Source organism: Heterocephalus glaber, unplaced genomic scaffold (assembly GCF_053883595.1).
Source record: "Heterocephalus glaber isolate CG9 unplaced genomic scaffold, H.glaber_assembly_v1.0 deba00000818, whole genome shotgun sequence".
Lineage (NCBI taxonomy): Eukaryota > Metazoa > Chordata > Mammalia > Rodentia > Bathyergidae > Heterocephalus > Heterocephalus glaber.
Genome location: NW_028258164.1, coordinates 5,441,186 through 5,461,809, shown reverse-complemented (window position 1 = coordinate 5,461,809; position 20,624 = coordinate 5,441,186). Strand labels below are relative to the sequence as shown.

The window sequence follows — 20,624 nt, the reverse complement described above, 5'->3', positions numbered from 1 at the left end:
AGGTATTGCTAAATGTAAAATTTTCCATTAAGGAATTTTCCTTTTTGCAGTGAAACTTGCTATTGGGCAGAGAACAGTATAGGAAAGTAATTAGATGCACACAAAACCCTGTGGGTTCTTAGAGATTGTTTGGTTGTTTGGGGTCTCCTAGGATACCTAGTTGTTTTCCCAACCCATACATCCTCTATGTTCCTAATAAAGCTTTTGGAATCTGCTGGGCTTTTTAAGGCTCTCTCCACTCTCTTCCAATGACTTCACCATATCATTAAAAATCTAAAGTTATTTAGCATAATTTAATAGCATTAGAAAGATTTGTAACCATATCCAAGGATTTGAACTTGTTTGTTGTGACAACTGCCTGAGCAGTCCAAAAGGCCCTTCAAAGAAAAAAAATGCCATGTCAAATTTTCAGTAGTTTTATTGAAAAATGCCTCTTTTGTTTCAGAAATAAATAATATAAGGCAGTGAAATTCACAATCTGCAGTTAAAATATAAAAGCAGCAATTCTATGTTCATAGTCTTGCAAACATTTTCCAACTGCTTTTGATAACTAAGAAACATTATGTTCTGGGGGGGGGAAGTTCATACTAAATATACAACACAAACATGCAATTCCATCTCTGCAGAGTAATATGCAATTCGGCATAAACGTTAGTGTGTCTAGAACAAGGAGATTTAAGGGGAAGTGGAATTGTGTCCAGCTGATACAATAACCTCAGCTACATGGCTTAAGGTCTGTGGTTGTCCAGGGAGATGCATGAGCGGGGTTTAGGGCCTAACATGTAACAGAAGAGAGAAAGGGAAGATAGGAAGTTGCATGGGGTGCCGCTTCTCTCCCGTGTGATTTTAGGAGGGAATTAACTTGTGGTGTAACTATTTGCAGACAAATACTGGGAAAGATAATCTGCTCTCTGGAAATGCACAGCAGCGCTGAGTTCCAGTTTAACCCAAGCGTTTCGCTGAAGCTGCCCTGCAGGGCACCTTCTCTCTGAGCAGCTTTAGTGAGCAGGCATTCGTTAAGCGAGTGGAGGCTGAGGCAAGTATATCTGCGGGCTGCACCTCGAGCTGGGATCCCGCAGATGCAACGCTCTCTGCAGTCAGAAACGTACCCGTGGGTGAAGCAACGCCTGAGAAACGTCACCGAAAAGTGGCACACTGCTCTCTACCCTGAACGCGACCCCCGACCTCCCTGCCACGCTCAGGCCCACCCAGGGCCCGGACGCGGCTCCTCGGGCTCATCGGCGCCGTAGTCTTCCTCGTAGTCCGCAGTCCGTTCGGGCTCCACCGGCAGGACGAAGGGCTGGCTCTCGGGCAGGTAGCCCTCTGGCACGAACGGCTCTGTGCGACCAACAGCACGGTTACAGCACTATCAGCATGGCGGGGACAGGGCCCAGCCCCAGCCCCTCACCCTAAGAAGGGTGCCAGGCTCAACCCAGGACCACAGACAGGTGACGGTGCTCTGGTCAGGTCCCTTTGCAGAGATAATTCGGTGATCAAATAATGAAATGGCACTTTTAAAAAAAAACCTTCAGAGATCCAGCAGTAAACACAATCATTGCACGAATACCTGGGAAGGATCAGAGACTGGGCCAAGGACCTGCAAAGGCAGAGAACCAAGGCCGGGTTGCACACATCCCCTCCAGACAAAGAACAACTTGGACAGAGGAGGAGGCAGAGGCGAGGAGTTTTATTGGCTCCTGGGAACTGAACTCGAGGTGGGAAGTGACTGTCACCAGGTAACATACAGTACATGACATTTCCTGTGGCCTCCCTCACCTGCCGAGTCACAGCTAGTGGGTGAAGGACACCAGGGACTACACCAAAAAAGGGGAAAAGGGGTGGTTTAAACTTTTGGTTGAAAATTGCAGTTACAAAACCCAAATGAGAGTACATGTACAAAACGAAACAACAAAAAAAACCACTGAAAGTTGTAAGCCCTGAATCAGCCACATCGCATCGCACATCGCTCACAAGCAAGGCAGGAGGAGGCGCCTCTGGGAGTTGTTACTCTGCAGAGCTCACAGCCAGCAGCTTTGAGGCAGAAGCTTATGGTAGAGCTGTTAAATGATTTTAGTGGACAGGATCACATACAAACCATGTACAAGCCACATTAGTTTATTATTTACATAAGACACCTCTTTTTAACCAGGTTAATTGCTTTTCTTAAAATGGCATGGTCTCCACTGGTTAGTAGTTTTATTATGCACCTCTTTCACAACAGAGGCTCTTCATGGCTTTGTGTTTGAACTTTAAAAATATATATATATGCTTTCTGCATTATTACTGAAATGCAGCAGACTGACACCACTGTTTTTGTCTCATTCAAGTTAGTATAAAGAGTCTCCACCCTCCTTTATGATGTTGACCCGGCTCGTTAACCATATCTGTGGTGAGATTTCCATACAGACTCATTTCCTAATAAGCACGTGCGCAAGACATCTCAGAAACAGGATTTTCATGTATTCAAACTGTAAGCAGCACTGGCGACTTAGAAAATTTGTTAGCCGGAACCTGAAACAGGTCAAAGATGATAGTTTTTAAAAGTCAAATTATTATGCAAAAAATATATACACATCCATCTACCTATGTAATGGTTAAAGTATATACATATATATCCATATATTTTCATCTACCCACACATGCCATAAGGCAGTGGTAATTTAAATTTACTTTGTACAAATTGAATAGTAATTTTCCAAATGGGTTGCATATGAAAAATACAGGAAAATTCATTATGACTTTTGGTCATAGGTGTACACATAAATATATAGATATATAGATATTTAGATATTCAACTACTCATGCACTACTTGCTAGTAGCATACCATATCAAACAGCAGTATCATTTTTTAAATTTGCAAGATGCTTGAAGGTGCACTAATGAAAAAGTCACTGTTGACCATAGCATTACTGTTTTATAGCCCCACGCACTTCTCTGGTCCTCATATCCCCCAGAGTCAGGCAGAGGAAACTTCTGTCCTCTATAAATGCCAAATAGTAGAATTTCATTAACAACACTTTAGAAAGAATTAAACCTCAAATTTATTAAGTATTCCACGGACAATGAATTTTTCATTTACCTGCACTATGTTATTAGTTTATCTATTCTGGACATTCTATAACTGTATTCAACAAATCCCTGTTCCTTTTTGGATTAAAAAAAAAAAAAGTTAATTGGCAGCATTGCTTGGACTCCCAGGAAAAATAAGAACAGATTTATGATGTGATTTGATAAATGGAGAAATACAGGAAAATACTGTAATTATTTTAAATCCTAATAATGAAACATTGTTTTATGCTTTAGAAGATAGATAGCACTGTTAATATACAAACAAAATACAAAACTGAAAGAGCTGATGTCTTCATGAAATCCTTAAACCAATCTTCCTATATTTGCATAAAGGTTCTTCAGCTGGATTTGGGTTCCTACAGTGGCAACAACGTACCTGGATAGCCTTGCCCATTGTATGGTATGCTGGTGCACTGGGACGAGTCACAGTATCCAGGAGGACCCGGGGGTCCTCGGATACCTGAGTTTCCAGGACGACCAGGGGGCCCAGGGGGACCTCTTGAACCTGTGGACCCTGGTGGACCTGTTCTGGATTCTCCTTGAGGACCTGGTGTGGAGTGAAAACAAATGTATTTCCCCTCTGGTTAAATATACCTCGAGAGGCAGTCAGAGACACTTTGAGTGGCACTGCACCATAGCAAGATGAGACTATTCACAACTGTGGTAAGAACTTGTTTCCTTAGGGAGTCCCCACTATGAGTAAGAGTATGGACCAACATGAGTGAGAGAACTTTCTAGCCAGTCACTCAGCAAGAGTTAATTTCAGAAATCTATTTTAACAATTCTTACCAAGGGGATACTGATAGAGCAAGAATTCAGCCAAAGTAAACATATCAGGGAGTTCTGTGCTTTGCCCCCTGTATCACAGGCATGGGAGGACCTGAGAACTCAGCTCCCATGGGACCACCATCAAGACACATAGGTGTCTTCCCCCCATCTCCAGATTACCTGAAGCGAACAGTGTTATTTCTACATCAAGTGATGCTTACTTATGATTAACATAAATGTAAAGATTTAACCATAGGGCTGACCTTGGTTCTTTATAATAAAGAAAAAAATTTGCTTTCAACCTACCAAAGTGCATAAAAAAGTGGACAATTGTTATTTCTTTGCAAAATATCATAAGAGGCTATAAAGGAAATTTTGCAGTATGTCAAGACTTTTAATACATTTTTTCAGCCTACAAGCCCCATATTGAAATCTACTAGAAAAAATAAGGAATGTATCCATCCTTAAAGGATTATGAAGCCAAACAAAACATGCACAATTCCCTAAAAACAAAAATAGCAGCCCTCTTTCACTAATGAGACATATTAAAGTTACAGTAAATGCCTAACACAAGACATTTGTTTTTTTGAACAGAGGGAACATAAAAATGATCTGCTAAAAACTTACTGTCATGGTATGGATGCCCCACAGCAAGATAAAGTTGTGGCTCCCTTGGGGACTGGGTGCTCTCTTACTACTTACACCATTACCTGTTTCTTATACTGGCAAACCTACCTGGGGGCCCAGGCAGCCCTCGAGGTCCTGGGGAGCTCATGCCCTTTTCACCCTTCTCTCCTGGCAAGCCTAAGGAAAGGCAAGAAGAGAAAGTACAGGGCAAGATTATCTGCAAACATGCAGTTCTGTCTGAAATGACAATACTCAATACGAGTAATTCAGTTCCTTAGTGAAAGCAGAAACTAATTTTTCACAGAAGTTCACTTTTGGAGCCAAGTTCTTTCTAGACATTTGTGTAATTCCAGATTCATGGCCAAGAAACAACTCTGGCTACAAATCAGGGGGAAAATTATTTGAAGGACACAAATGTATAATATATTTTAAATAGTAATTAGGAACAGAAATGTTGAACAAATAGTAATAGTTATTGAAAAACAATCTTAAATGGACCTTGTCTTTAGTAGCTCCATTAGTATGGCATCCAAAATATCCAAATTATAGAAATAGCTAAGCTTTCTCTTAAATATTAACTACTCTTTTGACCAAGATGGCCTCCTGAGTCCTAAAACATCTGGAATCAGAAAATTCTATTTTTCTCTTTTCCTTCAATTGCACTTATCTACCATGAAATTAAAGTCAAACAAACATACAAGACCCATGCCAAGCCCCAGAAAGAATCTGGATCTGAAACTACAGGGCTGCTTAAGTGAATTCCATTGCTGTTCAACTCTTGCCATGGTCACAGCAAGATTTTGGTGCTGGCTTTATTTTGCCAAGATTCAGTATTTCCCACTAACAAGAACAAAAAAATCAGAAAATGGCAACACATCTTTACTGGGAGCTGCGCAAAGCATCCTGGTTTCTAAGATACAGACCACTCTGGCCTACAACTCACCTAAAGGAGTCAGGTTGGCAGACAGGTGGCTTTAGGGACTGTCCAAACAAGACTAAGGAAAGCAGTCAACTGGCCTAGTTCCTCCACTTGCAAACTTCTCCCTGTATCTCTGTGTAGCAGCCAGAAAAGCCTACCTCGTTCCCCAGGAGGCCCCTGCATCCCCGGCGTGCCTGGGAAGCCAGGCCGCCCTCCGGGCCCTGGTTCTCCTCTTGCCCCGACGCTGCCAGGTGGCCCTGGAGGACCTGGTGGGCCTGGCTGGTTGCGGTTGGAGTGGTAATCATTGGGAATCTGATTCAGCATCTGATTGAACCTGTTCATCTGTCCTGCAAATGGAAATGAGGCTTGTGAGTAGGAGGCCCGATAGGCAGGGGTTAGAGAGTGACCCCTCCATGTCTAGTAAAACCCATCTCCATGCCTCTTCCTGCCACGAAACATTCTGTGATTAGCATCCCCCAAATTAAAGAAGACCCTCCAGTGACCAAGGCCTGGATCCCTGATAAACAGTCTCCCACAGAGGGATGACCTATAAGCTACAGGCATTGTTGAAGTGTAAGGTGGCTCGGAGATCATCCTGAGGGATGCCAAATAATGTGGCTTAACAAAGAACCTTTTTATTAAATTAAAAACTGTACCATTCTTCTATGTACCTAAGGCAATAATAATCAGATTTTGATGAATATTGGAATCACCTGTGGGTACGTTGGAAAATACACATCGCTGGACCCCATCTCCAAAAACAAGGACTTATCAGCTTCAGGCATGGCCTACAAACTCATCCCTAACAAACCACATAGGTGATTGTAGGTCAAGTATTCTTCTGGACCACGCTTTGAGAAACACTGATTAAAACTTCTTCAAGGAGTGGGCCTGAGGGTAAGGCTTGCACTCAGTCTGTAGGCACTGGGTGTTATTTTTAATAGGCCTCATGGAGTAAGACGAATCTGTGAAAAATAAGGAGCAAAAGATCCCCACCAAAATTTCTTTTTTCTTTTCTTTTTTTTTTTTTTTTTTTTTGGTACCGAGGATCAAACTCAGACCCTGAGTTTGCAAGGCAGGCAGCAGAACTACTGAGCCAAACCTCCAGCCCCCCCACGGAAATTTCTATGACCCAATTAATTATGGTGGTCCTCCTTCCTTTACATCATAGAACAGCTTAAAGGTCATAACTTGAAGGACCCAATGTCCTAGTACTTAAAAAGTCTGCTGCTTCCAGCCATACCTGATGAAACTCATTAAAAATCCTAATATGGAAATTGAAACTCTTTTTAAAAGTATGATTTTTGTACTGGATTGAATATAGAAATAACAGGCCATTATAGTGTCCTGGGTTATTCTTTTACCTTAGCGAAAATCTTTAAACTATCATTAGTTTTGTAGAATCAGATAAAAAACCAACACTGTAGAAATGCAAGCACTCACCAAGAGTGAAATAGAAATAGAATTCTTAGAAACTTTTTGACTCAAACTCTCCATTTCCCTGCAATTGATTTAAAAATCATTTGTGTAGTAAAAAGAAAGGAAGCTTTACCATTTATCATTTGTTCACAGACTTGTCTCGCAACTGCTCTCATCATGTTCTGGGAAGCGATGTCTCCCTGGTTAATCAAAGCGAGAGAATCGTCAGCACATTACTGCTGTAGCTTCAGACTTCAACATTTAATACAAAAAATAAATAAAAGTCAAATTTTAAGAAATACATACCCTATCGCCTTTCTCTCCTTTTAACCCTGATGGGCCCTGAAATACAGGAATTTCATATATCACAAACTCACAAGCTGAAACAGTCCTGCTGTCTAATGAACTAACAAAATGACACGTCACATTTATATCCATATTATTCACACTTTGCTTTTCTCTTACAAGGAATCTAACCTCTCCAGCTCTTTGGAGAAACACATGCCTTCCAAAATATGCTCAGACATGAATTTTATGGCCACTGCTAGAGAAGTTCTGTATCATGCATATGTCTTGTAATGCCATATACACAATGCAGGGCTGCAGCCAAGACACAAATGAAGATTACACCTTTGCCATCATGCTTCGCAGCATAGGGCTATTCAGATCGGGCTATCACTTGGTTATCATGGAATATCCAGGAAGTTAGTCTGCAGTCAGCTCCACTGAGAACCAGTGGGCTTTTTGTCAGACCCTTTGCTAAATATGTATCTCTAACTTCATCCAGGGAATCTTTGTGCACCAGGTAGCAAAGAAACCAGGTGTTCCCCTTATTAAATAACTCAACCCAGATGGTTTCACATCCTAACACAACCACTGAGTCTTTGTCTCTGCTCAGTCACAGGCATCTCATGGCCACAAGAGATCTTTGGTAAAGGTTTCTATATACGAAGGAAGTTTTTGTCTTTCGGTAATACAGTTCCAGGCTGCCAAAAGAAGGAACATCCAAATCCCTGACAAATCTGATGTTCAGACAGTATCTCAAACCAAAGCACCTCTTACCATCTTCATGGAAACCACTGTGAACAAAACCAAGATGCTTACCTTAACGATTCCAGTGTCCTGCTTCTCATTTTGCCCCTCCCTAGTTATCCACACAGAAGCCAGAAAGATTTTTTTAAAGCAAAAATTAGATCATGTCACTCCTCTGGCTCACCGGGTTTTCTACCCTACTTAGAATAAAGTAAAAGTTCCTTATCGTGGGTCAGATTGTCCACTCGGTCACCTCTGCCCAGCTATCTGACCCTGCTCTTTATCCTCCTCCCCTTGGTCCCCGTCCCTTCAGGTGGCCATGCTTCCTGGATGTTCCCTTCATCGCCCAAGCACACTCCTTACACAGGGCTTTAAGTCATGCTGGTCCCTCTGCCTGAACCCTCTTCCTACAGATCTAACAGCTTGCTCCCTTCCTCACTCCAGGGACACTTCTTGGCAAGGGCCCCTGCCTATCTACGGTGTCTGGAACCTTTTTGCCACCTCACTGCTGGCAGCCCTGTGCTGCCTCTCTTGTTTCTTCTTGCAGCATGTCCCCCTCACACTGGGATGCTCTGCTGTTCACTTACATTGTGCTGACTCTTAGGCCCCTCTGCGAGCTCTGTGAAGGCAGGGACTTGTCCTGCTCACTGCTCCATACCAAATTACAGTTTTCATAAGAAAAACTTGAGTTTACTATCTCCTTGCAAAAGTACTGGGAGTTTGTGGAAATACCAGTATTATTTAATTTGGAGTTTTTAGCAAATTGCAGGGAATATTTTTGATACTTGCTGCTATTTTGAGATTTTTCTCTTTTTTTTTTCTTTAAATTCTTTTATTGGTACATTTTAGGTATAAAATACATTTACATTTATCATTGGGAACTTGTACCTTTACATGATGTATCTTGGTTCTTATTTTCTCCCCACTTCCTGTTCTCCCTTCACCCCCTCCACCCTTCCCTATTTACAAAGACTTTGTTTCCATTTTTTCATTTTCTCTTAATTTTTCCTTTCCCTTCTTTCCTTTCCCCTTCCCCTCCCACTTCTCCTACCCCTTTAGACCTTTACTTCCTATTTCACATTATCAATTATTCATTATAATCATTTCAATCCTTATTTACACTTTCAGTTTCTCACACCAGAGAAACTATTTCATATTTACACATGTATGTCCTATTTATTTCACTTACGAGTATGGCCTCAATGTGCATCCATTTAGCAATAAATGTCTCTAGTTTCTCGTTCTTTATGGCTGAGTAGTACTCCATTTTATTAAAAAAAAAAACAAAAAAACCCCACATCTTCTTTATCCACTTTTCAGTTGATGGACACTTGGGCTGTTTCCAAGCTTTAGCTATTATAAACTGTGCTGCTATAAACATGGGAGCACATATATCACCGTGGTATGATTCTTCTAATTCTTTTGGGAAGATACCCAGCAGAAGAATAGCTGGGTCAAATGGGACCTAATTCTTTGAGGTATCTCCATACTTATTTCCACAGTGGTTGCACCAGTCTGCAATCCCACCAACAATGGAGAAGGGCTCCTTTCTCCCCATAACCCCACCAACATTTGTTATTGGTTGATTTCTTGATAGCAGCCATTCTTTCTGGGGTGAGGTGGAATCTCAGTGTTGTTTTCAACTGCATCTCTCGAATGACCAGTGATGTTGAGCATTTTTTCATATGTTTATTTGCTGCTTTTACTTCTTTGTCTGAGAAATGTTTGTTCATTTCACGTGCCCATTTTTTAATTGGGTCTTTAAATTTGGGGGGGGTCTCATTTTTTTAAGTTCTTTATTGATTCTAGATAGTAGTCCTTGGTCTGAGGTACAGCTGCTAAAAAATTTTTCCCACATTGTAGGCTGTCTCTTAGCTCTGTTGGTGATTTCTCTTGCAGTGCAGAAGCTTTTTAATAAGATGAGGTCCCAGTTGTTGATTCTTTTTGCTAGTTCCCATGCTACTATTTGTTCATAAAGTCTTTTCCTATGCCAATGTCTTCAAGAGTTCTACCTACCTTATCTTCCAGCAAGTTTAGTGTTTCTGTTTTAATATTTAGATCTTTAATCCACTTGGATCTTAGTTTAGTGCATGGCGATAGGTATGGGTCTAGTTTTAATCTTTGGCAAGTTGAAATCCAGTTTTTCCAACACCATTTATTAAAGAGGCTATTTTTCCTCCAGTGAGGATGATTGCATCTTCTAATCTATTCCACTGATCCTCAGGTCTGTTTCTTTGCCAGTACCATGCTGTTTTTATCAGACTAGCTTTGTAGTTTAGTTTAAAGTTGGGGATTGTGATATCCCCTGCCATGTCTCTGTTGCCTAGAATTGCTTTTGCTATTCTAGATCTCTTCTTGTTCCAAATGAATTTTTGGATTGTTTTCTCTAGTTCTGTGAAATACATTGTTGGGATTTCAATTAGCATTGCATTAAATCTATATAGCAGTTTTCGAAGTATGGCCATTTTCACTATATTGGTTCTTCCTACCCAAGAACAAGGGATGTCTTTCCATTTTCTTATATCCTCCTCCATCTCTTTTTTCAGAGTGCTGTAGTTTTCAGTGTAGAGGTCTTTTGCTTCCTTTGTTAGATTGATTCCTAGATATTTCATTTTTTTGGATGCTATTGTGAACGGAATTGCTTTCCCAATTTCTCTCTCAGTGAGTCTGTTATTTGTGTACAAAAAAGCCATTGATTTTTGAGTGTTGACCTTGTATCCAGCTACTCTACTGAATCCTTCAATTAAGTCTAGAAGTATTTTGGCAGACTTTTTGGGTCTTCTATGTAGAGTATCATATCATCAGCAAATAATGACAGTTTAACTTCTTCCTTCCCTATCTTTATTCATTTTATTTCTTTCTCTTTTCTAATTGCTGTGGCTATTTTGACATTTTTCTAATTTTTAAATTTATGAATACTCCATAATTGCCCTTTTGTAGAAATTATTTTTATTGCCAGTGTTTAGAGATTACACTGAAGTAAAAGCTGCAGATGCTGCCTTCAGGGATCTAGCAGCATCAACTTATCCATAAGTGTCTTAGGTGAAATAAATACATACAAATAAGGTAAGTGTGTAAAGGATATAAAGCCCAATAGTCATTACAAATAGTTCTGGACATTTTAGAAACTTTAAATTCAGTTTTGGAGATATTAATTTGAAAACCTGATCTCTACAGTACTATCTCAATTTTCAACCGAAATATCTGAGCAAGAGAAATTTAAATTGAGTGTAAATTGAGGAAGGACCATTAAAAAAAAGTTAAATGACCAACTAAAGTTGATAAGTCCCTTTTTTTTAAAGTGCTGGGAATCAAACCAAGGGACACACTAGGCAAGCAGTCTGCCTCTGAGCTGCAACCCCAACCCAGTAAATCCTTTAATTCTGGGATTAACATCAACTAAAGAGAAAAGAACAGACACTTGCAAAACAAGGATGGAGGCACCACACAACATTGTCATGTGCTTTCTTTTCTTAAACAGCATGCAACTTCTAAATAAAACGAATCATTTTGTTGATCCAGTTCTGAAGCACTGTTTACACAGTGCAGACATGTGCATCTTGGCTCATAATCCCATTCTCCTTTGAAAGAAACTCAATGACCACATCCCAGAATATGACATCAACCCACAGAGAAAAGCTTTACAACTGTACCAAGTCAGATCTGTGGCTTTAGGATAGGCTCAACAAATGTTTCAAACACATCCTCAGCAGATAGACCTACACATGCCTCCTCCCTGCAGTTCTCTTTATTTCTCAGTGCAGGGAAAGGAAGGTAGGTAGACAAGCAAGTTGCCCACTTACCGGTCGGCCATGGTCTCCGGGTTTTCCTGGTTTCCCACTTGGTCCTGTGACGCCTGGAGAGCCAGGGCTTCCCTACAACACAAGTCAACAAAGGCAATGACCAAAGGACATTATGACCAAGGGAAAATCCTGCATAGTGAACTAAGTAACTGTAGCCAAATTTAAAAGCTTTTAAAGGAAACAACATAATTACACATTAAAAAAAGAGTAAAACCAAATTTTAAGGTAACACAAAGGGAAAAAAAAAGTCTTGAAAGTTCCAGTTCAAGTTTTATGGACTGTGAAGTTCTCAAATATATCTTGAGACCAGTTGAAAAATTACTTGCATATTTATGATCAGTTTCACAATTTACAGATTCTGATCCCAGTAAATTGGTTACAAAGTGAATCTGCAGAAACCAATTCCTATTTGATAGATTGCTTCTACTTCAAAGCCAGAAAGCCCTTCCAAAGCCAGAGCGTGAACTCTGCTAAGTTAGCACAATGGAGGCTGCCTTCCCTTGTTTTCTGGTAATTTTGCTTGCAGCCTAGAAATTCCTTTTATTCTTAGGCACTTCTCCCTACTCCAGTTCTCTCCTATCAGGTCTGCGTTCTTTGCCTCCACAAACCAAAGAATTTCTCCCTGTTGCTTTCAATACAACTTCCAGACATTTTAACCATATCCTCAGTAGAATGTTTGTAATATATAATATATAATAGCCAATATATCATGTAATAATGCCTAAATTTTCCTTAAAATGGAATCATCAGATTTTATAAAACAATCCTGATCCCATTGATTGTGTATATTTTAAACTCTGTAGCAGATACCTAAAATGAAAGTTTACTATGCATTTAAACCTCCCTTACCTGAAAACATAGGTAATAAGCATAAATGATAAAAGTATTCTAATGTATTTCCTCAAATCTTAATATACTACCATATAGACATGGCTAGTATCCATCACCTCAAACAATTTAATTGTAGTCTCTCCTGAATGCAGACAACACCAATGCCAGTTTCACAGTCACTAGCTTCAGTGATTTCCCACAGATTTATATGAGAAGACTCTTTGCTTTAGTTGCAGATGAAACTTACTTCCTCAAAATGACTGATGGTTGCTCACTAATAAATGTACTTGATATTCAAATATCATAGCCTCGGAGTCTTAAAATTCTAGAAGAGGAGGCAGCCACAGAGGTCACACTACCCAACCATTTGCTATGAGGCACTCACTAATCAGTAGCTAAATTCGTTTGTGGTTTTTTCTTTTCTTTTTTTTTTTTTTTTTGCAATATAATTTGATTAAACACATCTGTTTTCTAGCACGTTTTTGATTTAGCAAAATGAAAACAAATGCCTCCCTTGACATTATGCCCCCAGCACAGATGCAATGCACCTCAGATTAAGCTCCTTGGCTCTTCTCTACCAAGATGGAAGCAGGGGTAAGAGGTTGAGGGACAGGAGGATGACACAAGCCATTCAGCTCTTACCGGTGGCCCAGGGGGGCCCCTGGGCCCCATTGCACCATCTTTTCCAGTGAAGCCCTATTGTAAACATAAAATTGATTACAGATTAGGGAGGTGATGATCAAATGACAGAGAGAGAAAAACAGATGATCCACAGGTCACTAAAGGTAAAAGGATGGTGAGAAGAATCTGGCCCAATTTGCTGTCAAATAGGTAAGCTTTCAACACAAAGACACGCATATCAAAAAAAAAAATTACTACAATTTACTTTACGCCTTTTGCTGAGTGACTAATTTCTATGTTCATTCGTGTATTTATCAATAAAACTATTTTAAAAGCCAAACTAATCTTCTCTGAAGAAGGCATTTCCTTCCATGAAGATATTGCCTTTTGCTTTTGTAAGAGTATAACAAAGGCTAAGGAAAGACTGACCCTTTCTACCAAGAAGTCACCATCTTGGCCCAGGAAGGGTCAGGGTTGGGTGACAGGAATGCTGCTGAGAAAAGCATGTGTGTCAGACAGGATGCAGGAGACCATGCTTAGAAAACACTGTTCTTCATTTCTGGAGCAGCTGTGAGACAGCCCGGGCAGGGCAGTTTGTCTCCAACCTCAGGAATGTGTCTCCTCCCCAGAGAGAAGCAAGGCTGCCTTACCTGCTCTGGACCCAAAGACAGGGAAGCTCTGTCCTCAGGATGAGCAAGTTCAACTTCCCAGCTGCCTGTTCCCACTCATCTCACACAAAATGCAGCCCAGGGCTGCATCTGCATCCCCCAGCTCACACTGAGCAGTCTCCCCACCACAGACTCTGGCCCCTGCACATGCTTTACCTGCAGCTTTTTATTTCCTCTCCCCACACGGTGCCAAATGCCCTCTGCCTGCAGGGAGTCACCTCTACCTAGTTAGCTTTCCTGCCAACTTCGGGTCTCTGAAATTCAGCCTAGGATTTCTGAGTCAGGTTATTGTTTTGGTTGATGCATTACTCAGCCAGAGGAGATCTGTCTCATTTTATGCAAAGAAGTGTGATCATTTCACCCATATGCTTGGTTTCTAGCCAAAATAAGTATTATATGGATTCCTGACTAATATCCACACTTCTTAGTAGTCCATTGATTTTACATAGAAGTTTAAATTAGTTCTTTAAAATTTGTTACAAATTTTCCACTATCCCTTCACCAAAAGATCTTTTCAGAAATGTCTAGGGATAAGATTTCAGGCTGTCCTCTGAAAGATCTAGGCCTACTTAACAAAAAACAGACCCGAAGTCCACCCACTATAGCATCAGCATTGCTTCTGAGAGCCACTTAAGGGAGGAATGTGCAGTAGTACTGCTTGGAGGGTTTGGATGGCATTTCTTCCATCTAAGTTTCTCCAACTGCTGCACAGTACACTTCTCTTCATTCTTTGGATAAGTATCATATTCCTGAATCACCTTTCTCCAGTTACCCAAGGAAATTCCCAAGCAATCATTTCCTTTAGAAGAAGCATGTCTAACTTGAGACGAGGAGGATTTGATTCTGGTGTCCTCAGAAGGTCCATCCACCCCTGCAGACCTTTGTGCTATAATTTAAATGGATTATTCTTTTATTTTTTCAAAGCCACCACGATGAGAGTCATGTCCTCCTGTGCGAGAGTAGCCACAGCCAATGATCACTTTCACATACAAGCAGATGTCTCTAAGTGTGGTTCTGTTGTTACTTTCTAACAGTCCCAAAGCAGTTCCTCATCTTGAAACTCATCTGTGCTGAAGACGACCCATGCGTCCTGCCCGCACCTGCAGTCATGGTGACACAGCCATGATCTTTCCTCACAGTGCTCCTGTACCCTTCTTCTCCCTTCCACCTCTGAGCCCAAGTTTCTTTCTTTCTTTTCCAACTGAGACTCCTGTTCCCAAAACCTAAAATCTGTGTCCCATAAGCTATGCGCCTCCCTCCAGGTTTCCTGGTGGTTTACTAAGCCTCAGTAGATACCCTGGCTGTGCGAGAAAGGGGAGAAGGGACTCCCCTCTGTATCCCAGGAGACCTGGGTGCTCTCACCATAGGTTGAACACAGATTAGAGAAGAAAAGCACAGTCCCTCCTGCTGCATCCTCTCCAGGGATGTAGGGGCCATCATGACAGCAGCCTGAGCGCTGCTTCCAAAGGGCTGTGTTGCATGGAAGGGTGTGACAAGCACTGGCAGCCTTGGGTCCACCCACCATCACTTCTGGGTCCTAGTATTTTTAGTGCCACCCTTTCATTCTCACTGTTGTCTTTTATTGTCAAATAATTTTTTGAAAAAACAGAAGTACCACTCTCAGAGAATAAGGAGAATGTATTCAGCAGTACCACTTCCAGGTTCCTGATCTGAGAGTATAATTTTCTCTTTGACCTCATCTCTCCACCCCCACCACTTCCAAACTCAAAAGAAGGCAAAGAAGTGAATAAAGTTCACTGGCATATCATCCACTGTTTTTCATTACCTAGGAAAATCTTCCAGCCCTCCGAATTACCTCCCCTCTCTCTGCCCATGGTGTCTCAGAGATACTAAGATTAACAAATCAACATGTTTAGTGACAGCTATTATGGCTCGGGCACCTCCAGGTACTGTCCCTACTCACTGTTATAATATGATTGGTCAAAAAAAACAGATGAATTTTAGACTATTGTCTCAACCATAAAATGCTAAAAAGCCTTTAGTTTTGTTTGTCTTGTTTTCTACTCTTTCAAGCAGTTCTAAAAGGTCTAGGCTGTTCTCGCTGAAGCCTCATGGTCTCCTGTGGAACCAAATGTTTCCATAACACTGTTGAACAGAATGCAGGGGTGATGGTCACTGAGCTTCTTATTCCCTTGTCCAGAAGAGACTAGGTTCCTCCCCTCACCTTTCCTCCTAAGTCACGGAGAACTTCCACAGCTGGACGGAGTACCTCCCAAACACCAGCTTTCTACCCATCGTCAAGGACCTAGGAATGATTTGGGAGTGCTTAGAGTGTCCAAACTTCATAGAAAATGTCATGGAAGGCAAGGATACTCTCCCAGTACATAAAATCTGCTTCACAATAAAGATTTTAATTTTCGGATTTAAAACAATTTGCTAAGGTTCTTGAATTTCTTTCTAATCAACAAAAATTCCTTTTCTGGACTTCTTTTTCTAGATCTAGTAAAATTTTTTAAATTCCCCAAATTAAAATTTTGCTAGAGTCCCATCAATTTCTTTCATAGGGCTCAAGATGGATCTGATGTTGGGCTTTGTGGCCTTCTACAACATATATGAACTCCATATTTGCATCCATAAAAACTGTGTGATATCATTTCCAATATTACTTCATCCTGCCCTAGAAAACTTACTCTGTCTCCTGGAGGTCCCATTGGTCCTGGTGGGCCAGGTAATCCTGGGGTCCCCTACACAGAAAGAAACAAGAGGAATGCTGTAATATATTGCCTTTGTGTGAAAGAATTCTAGTTATTTTCCAAGATGTTATTTTAAAAGTAATGTTCTAGAGACTCTGAAAAGAAACAGGAAATCAGAGCCATGCATAGTGCCCAGCATACAGGTATTTGGTTAACACAGAGATACAAACTGGAAGACTAAGACCAGGTAAGAAGCAAAAATGACACATAGCACACATCCAGGCTCTGCCCTGCTGCTGAACCCTGGTTCACCTTTCAGAGTGGCTCAGACACAACTTTCAAACAATGCATGACTAGTCAACAACTCACCGTCCGGCCTGGGAGTCCTGGCTCACCAGCATCACCCTTCATTCCCTGGCGACCCTGGAGAGAGCAATGGGAAGACAGTTCTCAGACACGGCACAGAGATGAAGTACAAAGGGGACGATGTTCCCATCACTTCATAAACACAATAAAAGGCTCAGTGATGGGCACATGAGAGAATTTCTGAAGGTAGATGAATAAGCCATTTTTTGGACTGATGCTCACTTTTTAAACTATAAATGTTGCATGATATTGCCACTCACATTGTGATATATAATTTTATGTAACTGTGGGATGATAATATTTCTTCTTTGAAAACTTAGCATAGTTTAACACAAGAGATAAATGCGTTACTTATAAGAACATGTCTAAAAGGTCAAGTCAGTAGCAATAATTATTTCTACACAGATAGTATTACACACATGATTTACACATCTAAAATACTCATCATCATAGACATCATCTCATTGACTAACCTTGGTGAATTATCTGAGAAAACATTTGAGCTTGGCAAAATGTAGAAAATGTTCCGGTTAAATTCAATTCCCACATACTAGACAGAGCCTTTGTGCTTACTTGTTCTCCCGGAATAGAGAGCCCATTGGGTCCCTGGGGGCCTGGAGGACCCTGGGGGCCTGGAGGACCTGTATCTCCACGAGGACCAGGAGGCCCCTATAGACAAGAGAGAGACAACCAAAAATGAAGGAGGGCCCCTAGTGCAAACAGTCAGAACCCTGTCTTCATAACTCTAGAACTCAATCCCATAATCTTCACACACATTTTAGACATCTGTACATCTGTGAAAGCATTTATTCATGCCAGTCTTTCCTTCCCTGTACTATTCATTAAAAAGAACAATTGGAAAGTGCAATAAATCACAGGAGCACTTAAATTTCCATAAAAGTCCTATTAAAAGCAGATTTTTTGAAAAATAAAATATATTGAATATATTAAATTCATATATTTACATTCATAGATTCATAGGAGCATAAAGCTCAAATATCATTGGATCAGATTTACAGTGTCCCTTTATGCTAAGGAGATATGATGCAAGACATGAATTCCTGAAACCAAGGAGATGAAGCAGACTGTCACCTGAGACACTCTACACTGGAACTGACTTGCTCACATCACATAGACTTTAGTGGGAATGTAAGCAAACAGACTTCAACAGATAGATGAACATGTAAATGAGCTCTAAATATACTTACAATTGCCCCATTGATACCTCTTTCACCTCTGGGACCTTTAGCACCAGGTCCTCCCTAAAACACATAGAATAATACATTCAGTGTGTTCATTTAGTGTGAGAATAAGAAAAGCAGAAAGAAATTGATTTACAAAAATTGCTTCAAGGAATGCATAATCCAGACAATTAATACTTTCTTGCAAAATATTAAAGTAAAAATTTCATGTCAGGCCTGAGGATAGAGCTCAGTCATTCAGCACTTACCTACCATGCACAAGGCCCTGAATATGATCCCAGCATGGCAAAAATATCATGCCATCCAAATATGGGGGGAGAGAGGGGTGTTCAAAACTTTGTACCTTCTAAGTGTCTTGTTTTTACCTTCTGAATTTGTAGTTAGCAAAATTTGAAGTTCACTTGAAAATGTGAAGTTTATTAGGAAAAACAGGCATAAATTGAATATAGTGAGGAGAAAAATGTGAAGTACATTCTTTAAGAAAAATAATATCCAAACTAAAGACTATCTTGAATCTCTCAGAACCTCAGACATATACTTAAATAAGAGAAATTAAAAGACTACTGAATAAAGACAAAATAAATAGGATAGTGACATCCAGTAATGTTACTTCACAACTAGAGGGAAAAAACTTCTCAAAATGTTGACAAATCCAGGATATAATTTTGATTATACACCTAAATCAGGTAAGTCACTGTTACTAAAAGAGATGGCAACCACAGTGACATTTCGATTCTGTATATAAGAAGCTGCGCCATAATTAACCCATAATCATTTTACATGATTTGCTGTCTCCCAAGTATAGCAAAATTTGGTATTCAGAGTATCCTTGAGCTGCTCCACTGATGCTGACCCATTTTCTTACAGAAATCCAGTAGTGCTTAGACAAGAGCTGTCTTGCTTGCACTCAAGAGGCCCTGGCTGGTCAGACGCTGGGCTACCTGGATCAAGAAGTTATACACTGATCCACAAGCTCTGTCATGGAAATATCGAAATCTTTCTTTCCACTATGAGTAGACTTGGTCTTAGCCTTCTCGCTCAAATTATTCTAAGCTCCAATACTCTCACCCAGAGTTTGTTTGTTTGTTTAGGTTTTGTTTTGTTTTGTTTAGACAGGGTCTCACTATACAGCCCAGGCCAGACTCAAACTCACAGTGGAACACAGGTTGGCTTTGAACTCACATTTCTCCTGCCTCGACCTTCTGAATGCTGCACAAGTAGGTACCACCATGCTCAGCTGGCTCAGCTATCATACATGCCAGAATCACCTTCTCTCTATGCTATGCTCATGATGAGGTACACGTATTCTAGATTCTAAGCAAGTTGTTCTTGGGTCAGCCTCTTAACTGTGCCTCTTTCGTTCATAGAAGAGACTTTCAGGAGACGTAAGGAATTTTCAAAGCCATGGAATTCGAGACAGAAACCTAGATTTGTATTCTTAAGAGAAGTCCAGCCAATGTCATTTTTCCTGTGTAGCTGGAATAATGTGTCAAATATCAGAATCAAATTTCCTTCTTGATTTACTCCAGTTCAGATCTCTAAACATACTATAAAAGATGGCTGAAATTTAGCTTGCACTATCCTAGAAAACACGGATGGAGACATCTTATGAACTCTATACTGGCAAAGATTCCAAAATAGCCAATTTCAGTTTCCTTACTGCAGGGCCTGGGGGTCCTGGAGGTCCAATGCTGTCCTGTGTACATGTGCAAGCATTTGGAAGAGCAGGGCATTTTGCTTCATCTCTCTGAAATTTTAAAAAGAATATTTATTTGGGCTGGGGATTTAGCTCAGTGGTTCCACCGCCTGCCTCACAAGCACAAGGTCCTGAGTTCGATGCCCAGTACCAAAAAAAAAAAAAAAGAATATTTACTTAAGGATTTGTGGGGGGAGATTTTCCATCCCCTACCCCACCTACACACAAAAGAAAGTCTGTTTTCTGGCTTGAAAAAATCATTACTAATTATCATTATCAACAGTCTTGCAATGAAACTTGATTTGCTCCCTTTATGTCTTTTTTTATATTTTACTTTAGGAAACCACACACTACAAAGAAATGTTTACGAGACCACCAGGGACACTGGTAACTTAATCCAATTTTCTATAATCCAGTGTTAAAGCAATGCTGTATATCTTGAATATCAACTTCCATTTCATTAAGAAAAAATCTAAAACCCTTTCCAAGCCCTACATCTTCTGCGACCCAGCCCTCCCCGACCTTGCCCATCTCACTGCCCACTTTCACGGTGCTCCTGCCCCATGGATCTACTTCCTACTTCTCACAAGTTCAGGGCACATTGTGGCCTTCAGGCTATGGACGTCCCTCCAGCTGGAATGCTCTTCCTTCTTAGCCACAAAGGTTGCTCCCTCATTTCACTGTAGTCTCTGCTTGAATCTCACCTCATCTCTGAGAGCTGACGGTGCCTGCCCTGACTCACTATGCCTGCACCCTGACATTTTGCTGTTCTAGGATGCTCTACAGCATAGCATGATCACCCCTCAGTATCCGCAGCACTGTTTCCCAGGTCCCCTGAAAATTTCAAAATCTAAGGATGCTTAAGTCTCTTATATAAAATGGTACAACTATGTATATATAATCTATACACATCCTCCTGTTTATTTTAAATCATCTCTAGATTACTAC

At 40.6% G+C, this 20,624-nt stretch overlaps 1 protein-coding gene across 3 annotated transcripts in view; it reads right to left on the bottom strand.

The window, feature by feature from the left end:
• Nucleotides 1–400: 400 nt before the first annotated feature.
• Nucleotides 401–20,624, bottom strand: part of Col12a1 (collagen type XII alpha 1 chain) — a 114,933-nt gene continuing 94,709 nt past the window's right edge. For 2 of the 3 annotated variants that reach the window (XM_013065253.3, XM_087207762.1), the window contains 13 exons: nt 19,641–19,727; nt 17,987–18,040; nt 17,352–17,447; nt 16,782–16,835; nt 16,410–16,463; nt 13,112–13,165; nt 11,639–11,710; nt 7,110–7,145; nt 6,937–7,003; nt 5,543–5,731; nt 4,574–4,642; nt 3,447–3,617; nt 401–1,338 (listed from right to left, as the gene is read on the bottom strand). In XM_013065253.3, coding sequence (XP_012920707.1) covers nt 1,199–1,338; nt 3,447–3,617; nt 4,574–4,642; nt 5,543–5,731; nt 6,937–7,003; nt 7,110–7,145; nt 11,639–11,710; nt 13,112–13,165; nt 16,410–16,463; nt 16,782–16,835; nt 17,352–17,447; nt 17,987–18,040; nt 19,641–19,727 — 1,143 coding nt within the window. In that variant the 3' untranslated portion in view covers nt 401–1,198. Of the gene's footprint in view, nt 2,512–3,446; nt 3,618–4,573; nt 4,643–5,542; nt 5,732–6,936; nt 7,004–7,109; nt 7,146–11,638; nt 11,711–13,111; nt 13,166–16,409; nt 16,464–16,781; nt 16,836–17,351; nt 17,448–17,986; nt 18,041–19,640; nt 19,728–20,624 lie in introns of all 3 variants that reach the window. The other variant, XM_013065254.3, reaches the window with a different exon arrangement.